Here is a 23651-nt window from a genome sequence, read left to right on the forward strand (position 1 = left end):
CTAACATGATATATCAACACTTATAGCATTGTTCTGAATTATGATTTTGGTGAAAAGACAGAGATACTCTAATAGAAAAGTCAGATAATATAAACTACTCTAATATAACAGTCACTTAGCTGTAGTGGTAACCCCTTTCAAAAAATTCCTACATATGCCCCTGTGTATGTTGTAACAAAATGATAATGGTATTGTTTGAAGTTTTGTAAAATGATATTATAACAATATCTATATTTCCGTGGTATTTACAATAGAATGGCTGCATGTTTTTTCTGCCCTTAAATAGTGATCTGACTTGGATTCCATCATGTGATTCCACTAAGAAATTTGCAGCAAAAATACTGCACACACAGAAATTTTGGTGGTATCAAATTTTCATACTAGAGAGAATTTTCATGATTTTATTTTTACAGTTTCATGTGAAAACAGGATTTTTCATGATTTTATTTTTATGGATCATGCAGTGGTTGAATTTGTTATTATTATTGTTGTTAGTGCTTTACAGTGACCAGCACTGAAGGTCTGACAGCAACATGTGCTGCAGCCTTATTACCTAACCTATAAAAGGACTTAGACTTAGTGACTTATAGCTGAAAAGGTGTAACAGAAAAGGGGCCAAAGTAAGGAAAAAAAATCCCTCCAACCCCAGGATTCGAACTGCAGGTCACCCAATGTCTAGTCGGGGCCACACTCAGTCTCCTCCAGGAGGGATGGATTTTCTTCCTTAAACCTAAAGTATTTATTGTTATTAGTGCTTTACAGTGACCAGCACTGAAGGTCTGACAGCAACATGCACTTTCTTGGCTCTAGTGGTCCAGATTACATGACAAAACATGAGAAAGATCAAGTTGTTTAATGTTTGAGCTCATGCTGCACTATGACTACGAGGGATATGTATAACACAATATTTTAAGCTAGTCAAGTAAAGTGCTGTGCCAAGCAGTGTGCTGCAGTCAACTATTGAGAGACTGAACCAAAAGTAACTGATGTCGAGTGCCATTCTTCACAGTTGTTCTGTTAACTGTGATTATGAATTCCATGAAAATTACATACTGTGAAAATTTCCACACATACAGTATGCATTTGTTTTCATGCATTACCCTATCACAGGTGAAGTACATATAGTCATCCTTTTATGATGGACATGCACTTGCTCCAGTACTACATACATGTTTGCAACTTCACTACATTATGTGCACAAATGTATGCAATCATGATGTGTTGAAGCTACAAAATTTGACCTATTTCTACAAACACATACATACAGTACGTATGATGCAAATTTGGCCTATTATACACGTATTCCCTTGATTGAACAAATCTCAGTATCAGTTTGTGGCTGAGGTAGTTAATTGTGGGTAGCCAAGCCCACATCATCTGAGGGGCTCTAAATAACATAGAAACCGATATCAACCCATTAACCCTTTCACCACTTCAACCAGATTTATGCAGTTTGATGCTATAAAAGGCACTTTGAGTACAATTCTAATGCACCACCACTTCTATCATGCGTTTTATAGTATGATGCGCTTACCCTGAAACACACACACCCACAGAGGTTCCACTTCTGGGATAACCAGATCCTTCACGCACTATTCTGGGTTTGTTACAGTACATACTACCGCAGAGTTTTTCTTGATAAAAAGATGACTGCCATGCATCCTCGAGTTGATAGTCACGTTTTGAAGTCCACTGGATCATTATTGATAGGCTAAGACAGCCAAGGATCACCGTCGGCTGTTTTTCAGAAGTGTGGTGTGATTCGCTCCTGTGCGTATAAGCATGTGTGATACAAGATTTGGGATAAATCTCGAAGAAACCAGCCGTAGAAATAATCACTCAGTTAGGAGACTGTTTAGAATAGTTGTATGGACTTACCTGTAGCAACTTTATTTGTAAATGGCTGCATATTTAAGCTGCATTTACTGTATTTTTCAGTTTTGTTGTCTTATGATTACTTAGCGGTTTTATTTACATACACAAAAACAACCTAGTCAAGGTCCTTAGTCTATAGCGATTATTTAGAGGTATGGTAACTAAGTAGTATAGTGTACAGTTAAGCTTGTATAGCACAATTTGTAGCAGACTACGTATATGGTCAGCTGAAAATTCAGTGGTGAAAGGGTTAATTAATTAATTATTAATTAATTAAAATTAATTAAGTGATTTAGAAAATTTCTTAATTTATGTTAAGAAAAAGTGAAAGAAAGTGGCAAACTGTGCATACTAGCATTGGGATTTATCCTTAAGTCAAGTTGATCATGTCAGTGCCACTGCACCGGAGTGACATTCACAGGCATTGTGCCAGTACCAAGTAGTTACTATGCCAGGCTAGAAAGACGCTTAATAGTCTCACCCAGAAGGTACGTAAGCTATTAAAAAGCAAAATGTGAGTGCTAGCATCGAGATTTATCCTTCGTTTGTTGCATCAGTGCCATACCATGCTGGGCATTGGTATTGAATGCCAATGATGCCTGTCTTCATGTCCATAAAATAAGCTAACAGCAAGGACATTTTTTCTTTGCCGATTCTCATTTGATGAATGTAGTAAACTACCACCGGCGAGACCACAGGTTACTAACTATCCCATCCAAAAACAGCTTGTAGCTGTAAAAAAAGTGCGCGTCCAAGTAAAGCAGAGTTAACTGCGTCAAAAAGTAATGATATCATAATGTGGCCATGTGTGAGGTGTGCAAGTTGTAAAATTAATATTAGCTAATCAGATAATACAATATTATTGTTAAAGTGTTAATGAGAACTATGTGATGCTGCTAGTTTTTAAGTGTGTGAGCATCTTCATAAATGCCACACAAATTTGATTCTCAATAAAGCAATGTGTATAGATTCTCTGATAGCAATAAATAGTTTGAGTTTGGCTGCCTTTCCTTTGTTCATAGCATTGCCATACACAGAAAAGGCGGCCAAACTCCAACTATTTATTGCTATCAGAAAATCTATACACATTGCTTTATTGAGAATCAAATTTATGTGGCATTTATGAAGATGCTCACACACTTAAAAACTAGCATTTTAACAATAATATGATTAGCTAATATTAATTTTACAACTTGCACACCTCACACATGGCCTCATTATGATGTCATTACTTTTTGTCGCAGTTAACTCTGCTTTACTTGGACGCGCACTTTTTTTACAGCTACAAGCTGTTTTTGGATGGGATTTCAATACTTTTTGTTAGAGTAAGCATACACTGTTGAAAACAATAAGTGAGTTTCCATGGTTTTGACAGAAACTCCAGATTACAGTGATAGAATATTAAAATACAACTGTAATTTTAGTGGCATGCAACTGCAGTAAACTAGCACCCATTTTAACTAGTATACCCTTAGTAACACTTTGCCTTTCATCTTGTACTGCATCAAAATACTCTAATAGAGCAGTCACAAAACAGCTGTAACACAGCAATCAATAGTACAGCATATTTACAACTTCTGCCTAACACTGGATTGTATAGTGTAAATCACTAGCTACTTACAGACTTTACAATATAAAAATACAGCACTTGTAGAAACGTGATTGTTCTGTTAGAGTGATTGACTGCTCTATTAGAGTATCTCGATCTACTTCAAGCATTGACTAATTCAAGCGGAGAAACCACGCCTTTGCCCATATCAATAGGAACTCTTGTGAAATGAAATAAGAATAGTAGAGAAATGGCAAGTATGTACAGAGACAATAGAGGTGCACGTAATTATGTCCTGTTGTAAATAAACGCCGTTAAAATTTATATTACTACTAAATAAGCGCACCAGAATAGGCTGTGATCTTTGAGAGGTTGTTGTCTCATTGCTTGTCTTTTCGTGTAGAAGGGATTTAGTGCTACTGAGACACAATTGGTGAGTCTAACTATACATGTATTTGTGTTGTAAAACTTAATTGTAAAAAGGCGATTAGCGCATACCGGCATGATAAAACATGCATGTGTTTGTACCTTGGTTTGTACAGTAGAATCTCTCATGATTATCAGAGATAGAGTGGTAACACCGACGTCACAGTCGTTACATAATCACTTCAGAAAATGTATGCATACCATTGGGGCACGAGTTTACTTTGCCTGAGGTTTGTTGAGACTGTCTTTGTAAATGAAACCACGTTGTCAGGAACAAAGAAGAGATTAGTATAACAGATAATTAAGTAGTGCAGGTTAGTTTGATCTGTGCTGGGCGAGTTATGGCTGATAATTGCGTGGGAAGCCGTTTTATCCTTTTAATCTGGGTAAAACCAACCTGACAACAAGATTGGGCAGAGTTTGTCTCTGTACCCACTGTGAGCATTTATTATTGATTTATATTATTATCAAAGCTACTAGCTACCTTTTAAACCAACCTGATGCCCAAGTGATGTTTTTCATTATGTTTCCCAACTTCTGATCTATGTCCTGAGTAAGTTTCATGCCGAATGGAGCACCAGAAGCCAAGTTTCAGTCTCTTGAAGGTGCTCCGCCATTGAATTTGCTCCACTTTTTGCCCCGCGGAAGTTGCGGTTACACATTTTAACGTAATTTTTGTGACGTAAAAGTTATTGCTCTATTGGACCAGGGTAAAAATTTTACTGCTATATTTAGAGGTTGTAGCGTTTGTATATCTTAGTATCTTAATAAATAATCCTCCATGATCACTAATCACTAATAGTACAGTGAAAACTGGTCATTATTTAGGTATGGACAAAATTTTCTGACCTAGCTTATTAAGGAGGTGGCTGCATTTTGCAGCCTTAAAATGGTAAGAAGCATGCTGTTCTAACTGGCTATAGAGATGGATTTAGTGTGAACAGCGTATGAGACAGTGAGTACCGGCAGCAAGGTGGCAGCCAATCTGTTAGAGCACCAAAGGTACTGCTTCAGACATAGGCAGTTGGCTGTCAGCCCAACGTGTAAAAATTTTCATTTTTGGTCCTTATAAGTGAAAGTGATGAAGTCATTATCCATAGGATATTATATTACATTTTTCAGAGTATCCCTTCAGTAGCGATTTCCAACCAGCCAATTATTCACACATATTTTTGCTACTTAAATTACACACCTTCAATAAATATTTCACAAGCTGCCGTTCCAGTTACTGGTAGTCAATGCTTCGTACTTCGTAATGCACTTTACTGGATTAAAATCCATCCGGTAATAATTGAAATATGTCAAATCAAAGTTTGAGAAATAAAAATCCCCATAGGGAGCCCGTACAAATAATTGCGTACGTAATTCTAATTGGAAGAATGCGGCACCGGTGATAGTCAAAGTTTCCGAGTGTTTCCGTGTGAATCTGGCTGATGAGGATGAAAAAAGCGTTCCTGGGCAAACCCTATACGCTGATTTCAATTCTGCCGTGTGTTTTTTGATTGGAGGACGATTGAAGTTGGATTACGACAAAAATATGGCTCTTTAAAAGGTAAATCGCCAACTAACACTGTTCAGAATCCAGCATTACAATCACCCGGGACTTCAAGGCATCCCTCTGCATCGATGCAAGTATAGTTTGAAGGTGAGCAGTTTGTTGTCTTGCGCGGAATTGCAATATAAGGTTCAAGGTTGAGCATAATCTTTTCAAAAGTGGAGACTGGCACTTCATACCAGCCTTGCATGGCTTCACACTTACCTGATGTTATATTCTGGTGTATTTATTGCTGTTTTGATCCATTTTATAGCAGCTTCAGTGATTGTAATTTTGGTCAGAAACTATTTATAATTTCTCTTTGTAGTATAGTGATGTCATTGTGTTATATAATAATTATCATCCTTAGTGCTTACAATGTGACAAATAAAACTGAACAGTGTCCAAACAAATCTATTTTAAAAATAATATTGGTCATATATTTTGTTATCTGATTGTCATGTTTCCGAAGTATTTGTTGATTGTAACTTGTGATGTCACTACTTACCATGTTATATAATATTACTGATTTTTCTAGTTAGCTATCCCTGAAAATGCATTGGGTACCTGTGTATACTTAGTATTACATAATACACACAGTTTTATTTGTGAATCACTTGCTTTATTCATGTAATATTCTGAGTGGTCAGTCTACAAAGAAGTGGTCACTCTTGAGAGGTTTTACCTAGCACTCATATGCTTTTCTCCATAAAATAGATATGTGGTGAAAATTTCATGTTATTAATAGTTTCCTATCTAGATTTATGACACTTTGAATATTGTGTTTGGTGCCATGTGATATACATAAAAGCATTGAAAATGCTGTACACAAAAATCATCACACTGTCAACTTCTTTTGCTTATATCTTTTGATAGGAACCACCGATTGAGGTGGGGTTTGTACTAAAATGACCCTGAAAAATAACACAATATTTGTCATACCAATGAATGCATGGAATGTTAGTTATTTAATTTAGTTGGAAATCTCTACCTTCAGTTCTACTATATAGTAGCTGAGCATAAGATGAACATAACACAGCATTCCAGTGGTTTAGTGATGACCACAACACTGCCTGAGTTAAACTGTGGTGAGATTTGAGACTACCAGAAGCCCTGGAATGCCTTGAACACATGAAATACCAAATATCTAATGCCTGGCTAGGGACCCGCCAATTATGCTGGCATAATAATGAGCATAAAAGGTGTCTGAAAGCATTGAGCATAATACTAGCATAATCGGTAGAATATTTGTGTAATAGTATGAATTCTTGCTTATCAAAATAGCTATCACAAAAAGATCGATATACTCTAATAGAACAGTCAGTAACTCTAATAGAACAATCATATAACTGACTGTTCTATTATATCAATCTTTTCTGTAATATACATTTTGACAATTAAGTTTGTGCTTCAGCCACTTATTATTTATCCATAAATTGGAAATTATTACTAGAGCATGGGAACTGAAGCATAAATAATTGGGCATAATTTGGGCATAATGGGTAAGTATTGAGCATATATTTAAGCATAATAGGTAAATTTTTGAGCAGTGCAGCATAGTATAATAGGTAAAATTATGAGCATAATCGGCGGGTCCCTATGCCTGGCTTTCATCCACAGTGGACCTGTCTTGGTGGCCACTTGTACAGAAGGGGAACAGCTGCCACACAGTCCTGCGAGTGAAACAGTTGCCATACCTCTTAATTATCAATTTTTTTAAATTTTGAGCAAAATTGTGCGTGCAAGCGAGTGCGATGTTGTGCTTTGGCAGTGCCGTGTATATGGTAGCCATATCAGATACTGCCTAGCAGTGACACATCATGAGTATTTAAGTCATAATGCATTACTTTATCATCCATCTAAATACTATCCCTGAATGTGTCATTTTGTGTACAGAGCAATCTGCCACAAGAAGTGACCTGAGTAAGGTTTCAGCGTATTATTGTTAACCATTAATATTGTTCACCATTGTTATAACTATATGTATAATGAAACCTCACTTAGTGTCCACCTCTTTACTAAGGCCACCTCATTATATTGGCCACCTATAGAAGGTTCAAAATATAGATAAACAGTAATTTATAACCTCATTAATAAGGCCACCTTGTTATTCAGGCCAAATTTTATTGGTCCCAGAGCTGGCCCTATAAATGAGGTTTCACTGTATTTATGTGCATTTTATTTTTTGTAACTTTTCTTCTTCAGGTTTACTGATGAGCACTATGAAGCATTGTTGACTGGTCCGTACATAATGTGGTGACTTGAAATGCTAAAACAGTACGTAGCATGTCTTGTATGCACATGTTGTAATGTGTTGTAATGTGTCCACACATCTTAGAAATAATTATAACTGTATAAATACTCAGTTCCGTTGTGCCACTGGGTCATAAGTGGATTGAGTATGGATCATCCAGGACATTTGGGTCACATTTTGTCCTGGCCAAGTGGATCTCATCCACTGACAGAATATACAAGATTAGATCACTTGCATAAATTACGGTGGAACTTGTTTATTGCCCCCTTCACTCAATAAGCAGGTAGCAGTGTATAAATTCTCAATTTGGAATTGGCTTTTCAAGAGAGGTTGTATTTCTATACTGGTGGCCCATTAAGACAGGTTGTACTGATGGAGTGTACATACTAGAGATGCAACAATATCCTCCACTTAGTGTCGTTTGATAGTGATACAATGGAGACTATGTATTGTTGTAAACTATACTATTATATTGCAACTCTAGCACATATTTATAACAGGAATGTTTGTTAACTGTTTAGACATACTGGAGCCACACCCACTCAATCCGACATCTGGATTCTACAAATGGAGTCATACCAACTTGTGACTGCACTTACTCGTTACTCCCACTGTGTTTGGATGAATATACATGCCGTCGTGTGAGACTTGCTACCATGGCGGGCCACTGGAGAAGATTTTCATAGCAGTTATATCACAGTCATTGTTGTACAATTCTCACATTATTGTTGTGAAAACTATTTGGTATTCATGTGTCCTCTGTATGTTATAATTTCATGTGTAATTTTGTGTGGGGGTGCTATAAAATGCATGGTGACAATTGTAATCAATGATGTGATTCTTGAGGCGATTGAGATAGTACTGAAGCAATAGCAGGGCAATCAATGTTCGGAATGCACAAAGGAACGCAATGTATGCACCTGTGGTTGCGTCTAACCGCATGCGAAAAAAAAAAAAAAAAAAAAATGAAACATCTCCTTTCATGTCGGCAATCTCGATCACGAAACAGTCGGCATGGATTTGCTTCACTGCTTGTGTGGTAGTTACTAGTGACACGATGAGTTTAACTCTAGAGTTTCAGAGCGATAGCGTAAATGACAGGTGAATTATAGACAAGCCAAATTTGACAACGTTCGTTCCTGTAAAATCCTCACGTAGTGGTCGCATCATTTATTGTCTGCGGTGCGTGTTTCCGCTTTACTGGCCGCGTGACTCACGGTAGTGAGTCTTGATTTAGTAACCCCATCACAGGTTTATATTGGATTTAGTACCCTCAGGCATCAAAGGAAATGTTACATAAACTTTTCTAAGTATTTTTGCAGTGATGGGATTGGAGATCAGGTATCTTCTTGAAATTGAAAAGGTTGGAGATGCTCACTCTAATGGAACAGTCAAACACTCTAATAATTATGAGAGTCATTCACACACTTTCAAATTAAGTTGAATCATCAACTGTCAAAATATTTTAATCATCAAAAAGTTTACTGTTGGCTGTATTGACAAAAATTAAAATGACAATCTTTTGCATTTTGCCAGTTTGTGTAGTGGACTCTCCAGAATACTATAGGGATGTCATTATTATACCAACATAATTTAGGGATAATACATAGGTATGTGTGGGAAACAGGCATTGTCTATTCTGGCATTTTAAAGCAATTATAAAGCTTTAACAGTAAACAATCTGTAATATTCCATTGAAAATCAAGATACTCTAATAAAGCAGTCACACAATTACACTACTTTGATAAAGCATTCACACAGAATGAAATACTCTATATGCACGTAGCAATCAGCCAAAAGAATAAAACATTATTTTAAGCTGAAAATGGTCTGGTACAGCAATGGACTGATATTACTGGCAAAAGATAATGGTAGGCACTATAATTTTGGGAATAATGGGCATTTCTCAAAGGCATAATAGGTGATTTTTCAGCACTGCCTAAAAGCATATAATCGCTCAATTTTATGAGCACAATACCCTCATGTCTACAATATATACAATATAGTAAGATATCACTTTATACTGATCAATCCAGCAGAGCTGTTGTGTGTTAGCTAGCAGGTATACAGTAGATTCTTTTGAACACGCATGACCTTTGACAGTGTTTTCTGCTTATATAGCTACACATAAAATTGTCATTAATTTTAACATTGCATAGAAATTTTTAGTGACGACTACTTTCAACATCAAAAGTTTTCCTGATTTATAATAGCATATGAAAATACTGTCATATTTAGTAAAATGGTGATGATTTTTCTATGATACATCATGCTATGATATTTTCATTACCACTAAACCCTATTTGTAATATTTCTCACCTCTTTACAATGTTCATCATAATCTGCACAAGGAAGATTATCATCAGGATATCCATCACCATCAGAATCTGGTCCACACATTATGCCATTACCAGCATAAATTGGAGATTTGCACTGTATACAGAGATAAAATACATACTGTATATTGTAATTATAAAGGCATGTAGTTTTATGATAACTATACTGTACTACGTACACATTAAGAGTCTAGCAATCTTTCAATGTAGCTGTAAATCAAGGAGTATTTAATGTAGCTGTAAATATGTATAAATAGCACTAATGGTATGTATATTAGTACTTGATGCAATAGCGAAATATAGTTTCATGCGCACTTGTTTAGTTTTGTACTCGTCCGCCCACGCATTTATTCTATATCCCACTAGATACATTCTACAATGTTCATTATGCTTTCATTCCTTGCTCTGCTCATTAATTTATTGCTTTATTGTGGTTATACATGTTTGCAATGTCTCAAAGCACACATTTATAAATAGTTGTTTAATTTCACTGAAAAATCCATGATCTGAGTTTACGATGTCCTAAACGAAACTAAATTTCACAAAACACTGCCTACGAATGTTAGGCAGGTCTATCTTCTTCCAGAAAATAATAAGTAAATGTATAAAATAATTATTAAGTATGTGAAACTAGATACGTTTTTACAAAACCCTATGGAAATCACAAAAATGGTCATAACTTACTTTTGAAACATTAAAAAAAATCTGGTCCTATGAAAGATCAAGCCCAATGAGAGCTTTCATCAGTTACAAAATGTTTGCAAAACTCAAAAGTATATAAAACTAGATATATATGAAAAAACTAAAAACCAGAATATGCAAATCACTGGTGTAGATCTGAAGATATGATCAAACATATCAAATTGAATGTTTAGGATGTTTATGCATGGATGCACTATAAGTGTTACTGAGGGTTTAAAATAATGTGCATTTGCATTCATACTGTGGTATAAGGTTGTCTGCTATAGTAAATTTTCACTGTAGCAATAACATACATAGCTACTGAGCGGTAATGAGGTATATTTAAAACAGGGTTTTTCCCATCTAGCACTACACAAACAAATGTGTTTCCTGGGGTTTCACGGATACCTAATTGTGATATTTCCTTGAGATTTTCAGAAATTCAATGTCAGGGTGTGTGAAATTCCTGATGTGAAGGAAATGTAAGTGGAAGTGTTTAAGGAATTGTGATGGTTGATTTACATTTTGGTAATTCTATTAATAGGAATGTACATAAAATTCCATTGAGTAATTCATTTTTCATGCAAAAAAATTTCATGATAAAAAATTTGGTGTAAAAATATTTGCTATATTAGAGTATTTTTCAATCTTTTGCAAATTTTTTGTGTAAGAAATTTTCGTATAATTTTGTAAATGAAAAGTATTTTACAACAAAAAAAGCGAATTATGGTGAATGAATTGTGACCATTTTTGTAGAAATATGTAAATTTCCTGGCAATTATAATTAGTTTCAGTATAAAAATATCATGGAAACATTTTATTGTATAGTGTAGATCCACCACTGCAAAATATCTAGTATAGCCTGATGGTGCAGGTACCTCAAGCTAGAGTTATCTTGATTGTGGCTTTGTAACAATATGTACCAGGATCTGTGAAAATCAGGTATATTCACACAAGAATAATTTTGTAGTATAAAGCATTGATGATTATTTAAAACAAATTCTATAATTTTTTTTAAATTCTTTGTTCTTTGTGAAGAAAGAGTATAACGGTAAAAACCTGGATACTGTATCATCTTATTTGCCTAATCCCACAGGAGTTCGAAAATCTTGTTTCATTACAGTAGAGCAATGGGAATGTAAATATGGGCGCATGTTTATGTCACACCAAAGAGATACCGTAATTCACTTTTTTTCATTGTAAAATAAATTTTCATATGCAACAACTTGTATGAAACTTTCTTACACAATTTTTTTTTTTACGTAAGATCAAACTACTCTAATAGAACAGTCATTCACATAAATCATACAAAAATATTTTTACATGAAAATTTTTATGATAAAATTTTTTTGCACAAATATAAAGTGAATTGCAGTAGTACAGGATCAATCTTTACGTTTTGTTTATAGTAATGAAAAGTGACACAAAAGGAAAACTTATCCAGCAATGTCTTCCCTTATTCATGGCGAACATGATGGTGCAAGTCTCAACTCTGTGTACCATTGTGTTTGTAAGTTACAACCACTTTAACCACCTGTAATTAACTTTTGTGCAAATTGATCTTTCTGTTGTTGCTACTTTTTAGGGCTGTAACTCCATTGGTATACTTCATTAAAGCATACACTTGGATAAGTACAGGGGCATATTTAGGGGATTTCCTGGGGTTCTGAAAATCCCCCTTCAAAATTTGAACTTGCAGCAAGAACACCAAATTGGCTACACAAATACAGTGCAAGAGCTAGGAGTTGCCTGCATCACTAACTCACTACCAAATCCAGAAACCCTATTGGAAAATCCTGAATATGTCCCTGAAATAGATTAATAAAGAATTTAACAATTATTTTACAGATCCGGTCACATAAAGTTTGATATTGTGGACCTATAGCTGCGTAGTAACAATTATAGTATGAAATTGAAGTACATACATATGTATGATAAAAATGTAAAGTAGAACAAATCCTGTATGCAATCACTACCGCAAAAGCAGATAGTTTTTGAAGGGTATTATTTTTGGATACATTTGAAGAGGCCCTTCTCAAAAAATTAATTCCCTAGTCCTTTTGTCCTTCAAAACAGAAGTAAAAGTACTGGTAACTGTGATCCCACATTTTTGTGATTCACTTATGTAATCTTCAGGTTTTAGATCAGTATTAATGATGGTTAGACTATATCATCACTGTGCTAATAGCCTGATACAGAATGGCCATTGATGCCATGTCTGCTGCTATTCTAACATAGAGGTGGCTGATTAGAATTTACTTCATTCAAGTCTGAACTAGTCTCCTCTTCAATGCACAGGGGGTGGGGAAGTAAGTCAGTTTTTAGCAAGCATGTGTGTATCTTCATAATTTATGACACGAATTTCTGTACATTTGAAATCACCTGGACTTTGAAATAAATTATACAGTCTTCAAATTTGAAATTCAGATTTTGCCTATTCTGCACACTTTCCTGCTTCAAAAATAACCCACTATACAGTATCATTATCTCATTTTAAAATCTAATACATCACAGGTCATTACACATACCTCATAACCATTACTAGTCATAACACATGGTGGTACACCAGGACCAATGCACACAGGAATTCCAGTTAGTAAGAAAGTTTTGCCACAGTAACACCATGCTATAAACAAATAAAGATATTAGCAATGTGACATTACTTACACAGCTAACAGTACGGCTGTACAGTAGTACTGTTTATGTCCCTAAAGTAGTGTGCACCACCTAAAATGCCACCTTTTAAAATCATCTTAGAGACATCTTATGTTACAAATAATACCACCTTTATGAATAATATTAGTCCATCAAATACAGCATAAAAATCAAGAAAACACTTGTGGGCAGCTGGATATAGATTTTGATAAACAAATCACCGAAACTCAAATTTTCATCTGCCAGCCTGCTTGACCCCAGTCGCAGGGCTGGAGGCTAAACCAAGCAGTACATAGCCAACATTTTACACCACAATAACAAACGCACCAGCTTTTCGGGGTTTCAACAAGTGTGTGCCCTCTGTGCCTTGTCTTTCCTTTTATCTTCAATCAGGATGGTTGTTGTCTTCTTCGTGCAATGAACCATATCAAGGCATTAATATTCTGTATCAACACTTTCTGAGCAGCATATTTAGATGCCACAGAATTATTTAAAGCACGTATGCTAGTGTAAGAAGTACTGAATACCCATAGATACTTACAGCTTCATGATAGGCTTGAGACCACACCCATTAAGATCTTGGTTGATTAATGACAATTAAGTGCAGAGACCACACCTCTTAACAATCTATTTACTCAAACACAATGACCACACCCCTTTTTGGTCTACAGTAGCTGCATATATAATGCTAGCACGGTGAAAATATGAAATAGGGACCATGCCCCTTGGTGAATGAGGTCTGACTTGAGATAATCTAATGTATAGCTGTACGCTATGACAAAAAAAAACTAAACAAACTAGTATATCATACAGTATGATACTACTGTACTGTATATTAGGAATCATGGAGGTTTAGGTTTTTCTGGTCAAAATATCACCCAAAAACCAGCTTAACAATACCTTCCTGGTACCTTGGCAGTATTGGTTAAGTATAACCAAGCCAAAAAGTGCTCAGTTTGACCCCAGAATGCTTCCCATAGATTGCTACAAAATTAATAAAATTATTCAATGTTTTCTACTGACTGACTAACTTTCTGATGCTTTCAACTAGATAACGGCTGAGGCTACGAGCTTGATTTTTTCACTGTTCAATGTCGGTTTGTCCCGAGATGTGCCTTTTGGCATATCGCAGTATGTACAATGCACGCATCATGGACTTACCTTTGTCCTCTTTTGTGTCCTATTTCTTTTTGTTAGTGTCAATTCACAGCAGTGCGATGACTTCCCTATATGGAAATCGTCCCTATTGTCTGTAGTGACTGGATTGTGCAGAGGTACTTCTTCCACTGTCCTTTGTTTGTAGCACTGTGAAATGGGCTGAACATACGTATAGTATGCACAAGTTGAGCTGGATCCTGAAAAACAACTAAAAATGAAAAGTCTATTTTTTCTCAAGAGAATTCACATTTCAGCCAACCAGATAATTGGTGGTGACTAGGCCTGCATCGATTATGCCACATAATATTTGGCATAATAGGGGATGAAAAGCATAAAACATAATGCTGGCATAATGGAGCATAATCAGGAGCATAATTGGCAAATTTCCACCACCATAAGTATAACTTCTGCTATAACAGTCACAAAGTCAAGGGCTAACCTGTTTTGAATGGTGAAACGATTCCCGACAATGAGTAAAATGCACTACAGTTCTCAACTTCTCACTCACAAGTTTACACTTGACAGAACCAGTCAGTGTTTTTCATTGTGGGTTTGAGTTTTATAAGACACATGCAGTTACGTAGTCTCGCGTGGCCAGACCATTTTTTTCCGTGTATTGGGTGGGGATAAAAGGGTCTGGTGCAACTCCAATAGCTATTTACTTTTAAGCCATCCCCAGACTCTGGGGATACTAACTGAATAATATTGGCCACAAAGGAGGCGCCATGACATCAGTAAAACAATGAAACATTTGTACACTCCTGCTCTGGTTGTGAGTCTTGTTACACGATGAGGATGAACTTTCAAGATGCTATAAAAGAGACATTGGAGCAAATTAAGATTCGTTTAAAGGATAAACAGATCGAAGTCATCTCAAGTTTACTTACTGATGTCATCGGCGCCTCCTTTGTGGCCAATGTTATTCAATTAGCGTCCCCAGTGTATGGGGACGGCTCAGAAGTAAACAGCTATTGGAGTTGCACCAGACCCTTTTTCCCCACGCAATATATGGGGGAAAAAGCGGTCTGGCCACGTGAGACTAGCAGTTATGTGCCAACTAGCACCAAGGCATGGCAAAGCACTTTATAGCTATATCTAATGTGTCTCATTGTCTGATTTTGAATAAAATGTGATATCATGATTATGATTATTGAAAGTTCGATTGGAAGACAATAGCTACAAGAGAAGCTCTGATGATAATAAGGTTAGTGATGAGTCAGTATAGCTAGTGAATGTCTGAACATTGAAAACAGTGAAGTATCTGCAGGTCTTCAGTGAGGCTGAGGTTAATATCAAACCAGGAAAATATTCAAAAATATCAAGATTCTCTAATAGAACAGTCAAACACTCTAACAGAACAGTCATCACATGCAACAGAGAGAATGAAGTGTTTACCCCAGGAGGCTAATATGTTCTTGACATGATGGTGCAAATGCAAGTTGCATAATATTATACAGAGCAGTTGCTGTCCTTTGAATATCAATTGCTAAAACTACTCAGAAGATCTATCATAATATTTTTTAAATTATCAATAATTATTTGCATACAAAGTTACAAAGATATTAGACAATAAAATGTCTATAGCTTCTAAGGGACTATGGATTTGCCCCAAGATCCCTTGTTTTAAAATGCCTATTAATTCTGGAGCACATCCCAATTTCAAGCTATTGCTAATTTTTGTATGTTGAAGTTGAAGTGATATTTTTCATTCACGTTCTATCGAATGAAGAACTTCTCTTATTTAGAAAAAATACACAAAATAAAAGCATAATGCATTCTGAAAAGCATAAAAATAAGCATAATAGGCAGAAAATTGGGGAAATGCCAAAAAGCATAATAGACAAAGTTGGAGCATAATAGACTCAAGCCTAGTGGTGACAGTAAATGAACAACAGACACATGTGGTTTGGCTCTACTACATTTTTGGGAAAGGGTCATAGTGGATGCAGCACTTTCATGGCTTCCTCATATGAAGCGTATGTGAAAATATTGATTGGCTGTAAATATTGAGTCAAGCATTCGAACGAATAAAGATTTTGAAATATTTTTAGAGGGTCAAGCAGTGCTACAAATGAGCCAGATTTCAAGATCGTGTGTAATTGCATCCATGAGTTATTAGATGTTTTTGAGGATCAAACTCAACATGTACATGCTGAAAGCGAAGCGCAATGGCCACTTTAACTTTCCAGTCAGTAATTGATAGTTGGGGCACGTGAATTGTCCATATTTTTTGTGGTGACTGGATTGATTGCAGATATGCTTCTCCTACCTGTTCTTTATTTGTAGCACTGTGTGACAGGCTGAACATAGCAGAAAGCGAAGCATAATAGCCATTTCACGTTCGAGTCAGTAACTGATATCTGGGGCATGCATTCAGTCAAAAACATTACCTTTGGCACCACTCTTTCTTTTGATGCAGTATGAGTGGGTTCACTAGTCATAATAATGACACAAAAAAGTAAACAATCAAAATATAAATCAGAATTTTAAGTTCGATTTGGGATCATAGAAAAAAAAGTTGGGAAACAAGAGAGGTCACTCACACTTGCAAGTATACTAGTGGACATTTAATCTCTAGTTCAGTCTACCTATATATATACGTACCATGACTGAATTAAGGATAGTATATCCGCAGGTGTTAGTAGGTGACCTTCATTGTTTCCCTACGTTTTCTACGATTCCTAAAATTCATAATTTTTTCCTAATACTTGTTTAATATAAAAATGACGTAGGGATCCAAGTGATACAAAGTAGTGAAACAAGAGATGAATGATGGTATTACAGCATAGCTCAGTGGGAAAATCGCTACTTTGGGATTGAACAAAACATTCCAATGTAGGGATTTTCTCACAGAGCTATTCTGTAATACCATCATCCATCTCCTGTTTCACTAGTTTTTATTACTTGGAACCCTAGATATACTAGCTTGAATTTATAATTATCTATAGTACTTACATGCCGGTGAGAGGATTATTCTGTGTGTGCCTGTAAAAGGCATAGTAGGAAGAGTGTAGCCACCACTGGACTGAGATGAGCCATCATCAACATTTGATCTATATAACAGTATTTCATATGTTAGAATAGTCATTCTATGAATTAGTCACCTTGTTACAGAAACAATGACTGCTACAGACACAGTACTCCTCAGCAGAGTGTTTGGTAGTGTGATTGTGCGGTTGTCTACTACTTCATAATTCATGATCAAGCCACTAAGGTCATTAAGCACCTACATACATTATGAGTGAAATAAAATACCAATTATTACAGTATTTCTGTTACACATGCTTGAATCAGAAATTTCAAAAGGGTATTAAAATAGCTTACTACATACACCATGTACATTTTATATGCTGAGACACAGGCAGGGTACACAGTAGGTACTGGTACTACAAGTATTGTGCTTTTGGTATGTGTGTTAAATACCACAATACATACTGTACTACAGTGTTCTTCTAAAAGTAGTCACTTTGTGTATCACTTAGTTATTAGCCTAATACACTGCATGTTTGTGGAACTATAATATTTAAGTAATAAAATATGAAGTAAACTAATTACAGGTGGTATTATACAGGATACTTTAATAGAGACACACGTTAATATATAAGAATCAAAAAGCTTGAAATGTATAGTTGACATTCTACAAGTATCCTTTTCAGACACCAAGCTAGGGTCTGGAATCTAAAAAATCAATTTTTACAAACCAATCCTCCTACCATTGTGGGTTGTTCATTGTAGTATCCCATTACTATGAAACCGGAGGCACAATTGTTATTTCACAGAAATATCGATTTTAGTAACTTGTGAGATGCAAAATTTATTTTTTAAATTTCACACTCCACACAAATGGACTGGATAAAACTTGCTACTTAGCTAGATAATATCTAGAGTTATTGTAGTTAAAAGTACACAGTAATAAGCAAATAGACCACGAAATATGAATTTTCGAATTCAAGCTACCCTACCAGCCAAGACAAGAAATGCCAACTCTTTATCTTAGTGATGTGATAAGGTTTAATGCATAGTCAATCTATGTTGTTAATCTGGTAAGACTTCTCACCATCTGGGTGAAGAGCATCAAAAAATTCATGCGTCATTCCACAGGATTCTCTCAATGGTGCCAAAGTCTTTTCCAGTACTTCTGATGTAAACTAGTCACCTAATTTTGTTGAGAATGATGATAAATGATGGTCCAATGATAAATGATGGCTTCCAGATTAACAGCATAATATTATACAGACTATGCACCCAACCACAATTATTGAAACACTATGAAGAAGAGTTGGGCTTTCTTTCCCTGGGTGGTCGGTCAGTTTGAAATCGAAATTCGTATTCTTTGTCTGTTTTTTTTTTACGAAAACAATCCTGTGCTGGGCACCCAGCAAATCATTTGCATATTACTGTGTACTTTTAACTACAACAACTCTGGATACTCTATGATCTGGCTAAGTAGCAAGTTTCATCCAGTCCTTTGTGTGGAACACAATATTTTTAAAATGAGTTTTGCATCTCGTGAGGTACTAAAATCAACATTTCTGTAAAATCAACAATCGTGCCTCCGGTATCATGGTAAATCTAGCTACAATGAACATCCCACAATGGTAGGGGGATCAATGTGTAAAAGTTGATTTTTTGTATTATGGACCCTAACTAAGCAGACACTTGTTGTTAAATTTACCATTGACTCATAGCTATTAATATCCATCTGATTGTTATTTGGTAACTCTGTCTGGTCAACAATCACTTCACGATTCATTGAAGGTTTCATTGTACAGCCAGAAAAATCTACATCCTCCCATATTCCAAATTCATTACATCTTCTGGAAACAGTCAGTCCTGAGTTAAAGACGCTATGAAGGTCTGAACATCGACGAACGGATGTTCTATTAGCACTCTGACCATCCCAAATCAGTCCACCAGCAATACTTGGTAAACAATCAGCTATGGTAGAAATACAAGGGATAAACACTTATTTTCCCACTATATTGATGAAAAATAATATATATCCGCACAAAACAGCCAAGCTGTAAAAAAAAAGGTGCGGCCTTAAAAGCCTGGCTAAAAAATGATGTGAAATCAAAAGTGGTGGCCAAGAAATGGCTGCAATGATGCCATTGTTAAAATCTATTACCATTAACATCAGTTACTGTACCTAACGATTGTTGTCTATTAAACCAATTTAACTTGATCAAACATTAATTAAGCTTCCTGGGTCTGGTTTGAATTGTGACATTTTTATATACCTTTGATGCTATTTTGTATGCTTTTCAAATATCACAGGGGATACATTAAATATCTTATTAGCTTGTTCTCTGAGCTTATATTGTATCTTTCTTCCTTCTTCTTGTGTAAATGCATAGCAGTTGGTATCTATGTTAAAATCCATTAATGACCATAGCCACCATACGGTAGCACTGGTATTATAAATCACACAAGAAATGAAATCTAGCTTCAGCTACAAACTGGTTCATGTGTTTTATAGCAAAATGTGTTAGTGCTAAAACATACACAGCCATAAGGGTACCATTTCTGAGACAGATGGATCTTTTCTAAACTGTTGCACAATTTTATATAATCATGGGAAAGTGTTTGTTAGTACAATAGGTGAGTTTGAGTTAAAGTTATTGTACAGTATTACCAAGAAGACATTCATGGAAACAAGTGGGGATGACCCTCAACTGTTTATCCCTGAGGTGGCATGGTGTACACAAGTACAGATACTCATGCGCAACACTGGAAACAGGATAAATCATTAAGAAAATACTGTGGCTGTGATATGGATTGCACTGAGAGTAAACTATATCTATGAAGTGTAAGGCATCTTTGTTAACAGTTAGTTGTCCACTGTTTTTTTCGAGCTAGTTTTTAACAAAATTTAGACTTTGCAGTGTAATAATTTCACTGTCGTTAGTATGTATTATACAAAAGCAACACAGTTTAGTTCCTTATTTATACATAGTGAGTAATTAGATACATGGTACTGTGCACACAGTACTGTGCACACAGTACTTATAGGTTAATGTGACATGATTCAGTAATTCAGCCAGTAGTCGCCAGAATTCAGCCATCAATGGGATAATTATTGGCAATATTATCCCTGTTTTATATCATAACTATTTCATCAGCACAACCTTATTGTCATACTTTTCACACCATACACTTGCATTACAGTCAAAGGAAGTGGATTGATAGAAAAGCCCCACTGTATTGTTACATTTGCAGATACGTATCATACAATACTGTAGGTACAACGGAGGTGTGGGTGTGGCCCATGATTAAATATCACCCAAAACACTAGCCTTGATTTCCCCTCATGATGACATGGCAGTATTAGATGGATAAAATCTAGCCCAAAAGTGCCTTCAGATTGACTTGAAACATTTTGTCAAGGTGCTACAGAATTATAATAAAATTATTCAACAGAATTTTTTACTGCCTGCCTGATGCATTCAGTCAAGCGTAGCAGAAAAGTGGCCACAGCTATGGCCCTACTTCTTCCACAGAACACTTACACTTCGGATTCACTTACGAAGAAACTTTTGGCATATCGATATCCATACAGTACGTATGTGTGCTATTGTCTTACTTTTATCCTTCTATATACTATAGCAGCTATAGCACAGTATGGCTATGCACAAAGCGTATGTATGAAAGCAGACTATTGTTGTAAGTGAGTTAGTCTGGTATATAGTTGCATGTAAGTGAATTAGTCTGGCAGTTACACCAGACTGTTGGTGTGTATCAGTAGTATATAAGTGAAGCTGGAATGCAAGTGGACAGCCCTTGTGCTTTTATGTTAGATTCATGATTACTGCAGACCATGATCTCACTCATGAATATGATCATGAATTGTATTACAGACATGACGGGTAGCCATCTTTTTTAATTTTTAATACTGGTCATGAACTCACAAAAAATGTTCACAAACAAGTATAAGGAAAAATTATGAATTTTAAACTACAGTAGGGACAATAGTAGCGCTGCAATAAAAAGTATTGAAACAAGCTGGGGTGGAGTAGTATGTAATGTCCAGATACTGTAAAACAATAAGAGAAGTGAATATCCCTACTGTGCGTTCTGATTTTAGAATCTCTGTAACACAGTAGGGATATTCACTACTTATTGTTCTATAGTATCTGGACATGATGTACTACTCCCTGTTTCATTATTTTTTTTGCAGCAGTACTACATTTTCCTCACTCTATAGTTTGAAATTTCTAATACTTGTACATATTACATGTACTTACTGTACCTGCTTTTACATTTACATCAATGGTGGCAGTAATATCATCAACACCAACAACATGACAATTATATTCACCACTGTTTTCCATAGTGAGATTTTTAATGAATAAAGTTTGATTCAATCGACCCAGTTTAAACTTCAATCCTCCACTTATAAGGCTCCCTCCACCAAATGTCCATCTCAATGCTGCAGTAATTGGTTTTGGAATGCACCTCAGATTAACTGATTGACCTTCTAATGCAACAATGCTCCGTGCTATAGCTCGTACAGATGATGATGATGAACCTGCATGTGATTGTATGTATTCACATTGGTGCATATTATATAGCAGGGATAACCCTACCACACACATATGATCATATGATCTATACAATCACACTTATCATCAAGTGTCCTGGCTATATAGATGTTAACCTTACTTTCAACAATGGTCCTACATCCATACGTATATCACTGCCTTTTGCAGATGTAAAGTTACAATGAAATCAGGACTGATATGACATTACAGTCCAATATATAGATTAACTAGATTTGCACTAGACAAAGCATTGCAACATATATGTATACCAAGTAATTTGTTACAAACAGTCTTTTATTACAATACCTATGGCATTGCTGATTATATTGGCTGGCATGTTCCAGTATTATATAGAATATGCACAGTATCATTTCCTCATTTGCATGTATAATATCGCATGATCACATCTGACTTGCATTTGTGTCTGCTATCATAATACCACTGTAATGTGCTGTAAATAGCTATCTCTATAGTGCTACATTTTCAATTTATGAAAGCTGTAGCGTTAAAATCCACCAAAGATTGATTGAATGATTTAACACCCTCCCCTCCCCTTCCCGAATTACTATAGCAAATTTCAGTTTACTGGAGTTATCAGATGCCTTACGTATCTTGAAATGGTAGGTACCCTGTATAACAGTAGATACATTGGTGAGCAGTTGGTCATGGTGAAAAGGTTTTATAGATGTGGTAAACTGTGATAGTTTGCTGAGAAACTTTTGTGGTTTTCAGTTTAATTTTTTAACTTCACAAGCATTCACCTTCATGTGATAAAGTGCGTGGGTTGCAAGACTACTATACTCTCGGTAAACGTTTTGCAATTTGCTGACAATCTGCAAATTCATGAATTTTTCCACCTTGAATCATTTGCAACATATGACAAATTTGAGACACTGTACATGCAATTACAGTACTTCAGGTTTTACTACAATATAATAATATTATATGTGAACAGCCACACAAAACTTGGCATGAAAACAATTATATATAGCAGTACACTGTGAGCAAGTAAACACAGTCCATACAATGTCATGTAGTTTACAAGTACTGTACACTTTGATGTTTATGGTTTCTTAAACAAATAATACTGAGATAAAGGGTGGTAACAATTCCTTGTGAACTGTAGGCTTTGGCAAAATAGTTTGTGTACAAGCACACAGTAGTGATGCACCGATACCACTTTTTCACTACTGATCTGATACCGATACATTTGAGGCTGGAAATGGCCGATACCGATACTTTGCCCCACAGACATTTCTCACAAGAAACAGTTAGTGATTTAGCTTACTAAACTCATTGCTAATCTCATCAACTGCAGTTTGCTGGTTTGTGGCTATCAATTACATGAAGATAATAGTTTATGGCTTCAATGAATCTTATTTCATGGCTTACTTCAGTTCCACTGTACTAATAATGCTAGTGGCTGGCTTCTTTAAGGAATTCATGATTTATATCAGTTTTTGCTCAACTCAATTTTACGCCGCCATCTTGATAAGTAATTAAATGACATCATTTATAGTATCGGTAGGAATCGGGCATTTACAGCTTTACCAATACAAGTCCAATACCGCCAAAATAGGGCCGATACCGATACTAGTATCGGTATTGGTGCATCACTAGCACACAGTTAGACACTGTAGAA

General features: G+C 35.7%; 1 protein-coding gene and 1 long non-coding RNA gene across 2 annotated transcripts in view; one reads left to right on the forward strand and one right to left on the reverse strand.

Moving 5' to 3' along the window:
• LOC136244339 (uncharacterized) overlaps window positions 1–23651 on the reverse strand; it is a 46594-nt gene that overhangs the window by 16381 nt on the left and 6562 nt on the right. Inside the window, exons 3-8 of the mRNA XM_066035940.1 lie at window positions 21718–21996; window positions 19144–19406; window positions 17573–17694; window positions 17424–17521; window positions 13184–13281; window positions 9958–10071 (exon numbers count right to left, since the gene is read on the reverse strand). Coding sequence (XP_065892012.1) covers window positions 9958–10071; window positions 13184–13281; window positions 17424–17521; window positions 17573–17694; window positions 19144–19406; window positions 21718–21996 — 974 coding nt within the window. The remainder of the gene's footprint in view (window positions 1–9957; window positions 10072–13183; window positions 13282–17423; window positions 17522–17572; window positions 17695–19143; window positions 19407–21717; window positions 21997–23651) is intronic.
• On the forward strand, window positions 3582–8430 carry LOC136249659 (uncharacterized). Its single transcript, XR_010698309.1, has 3 exons — window positions 3582–3857; window positions 7590–7661; window positions 8160–8430. It is a non-coding gene; the product is annotated as an uncharacterized lncRNA (long non-coding RNA).

This window comes from Dysidea avara, chromosome 1, assembly GCF_963678975.1.
Source record: "Dysidea avara chromosome 1, odDysAvar1.4, whole genome shotgun sequence".
NCBI lineage: Eukaryota > Metazoa > Porifera > Demospongiae > Dictyoceratida > Dysideidae > Dysidea > Dysidea avara.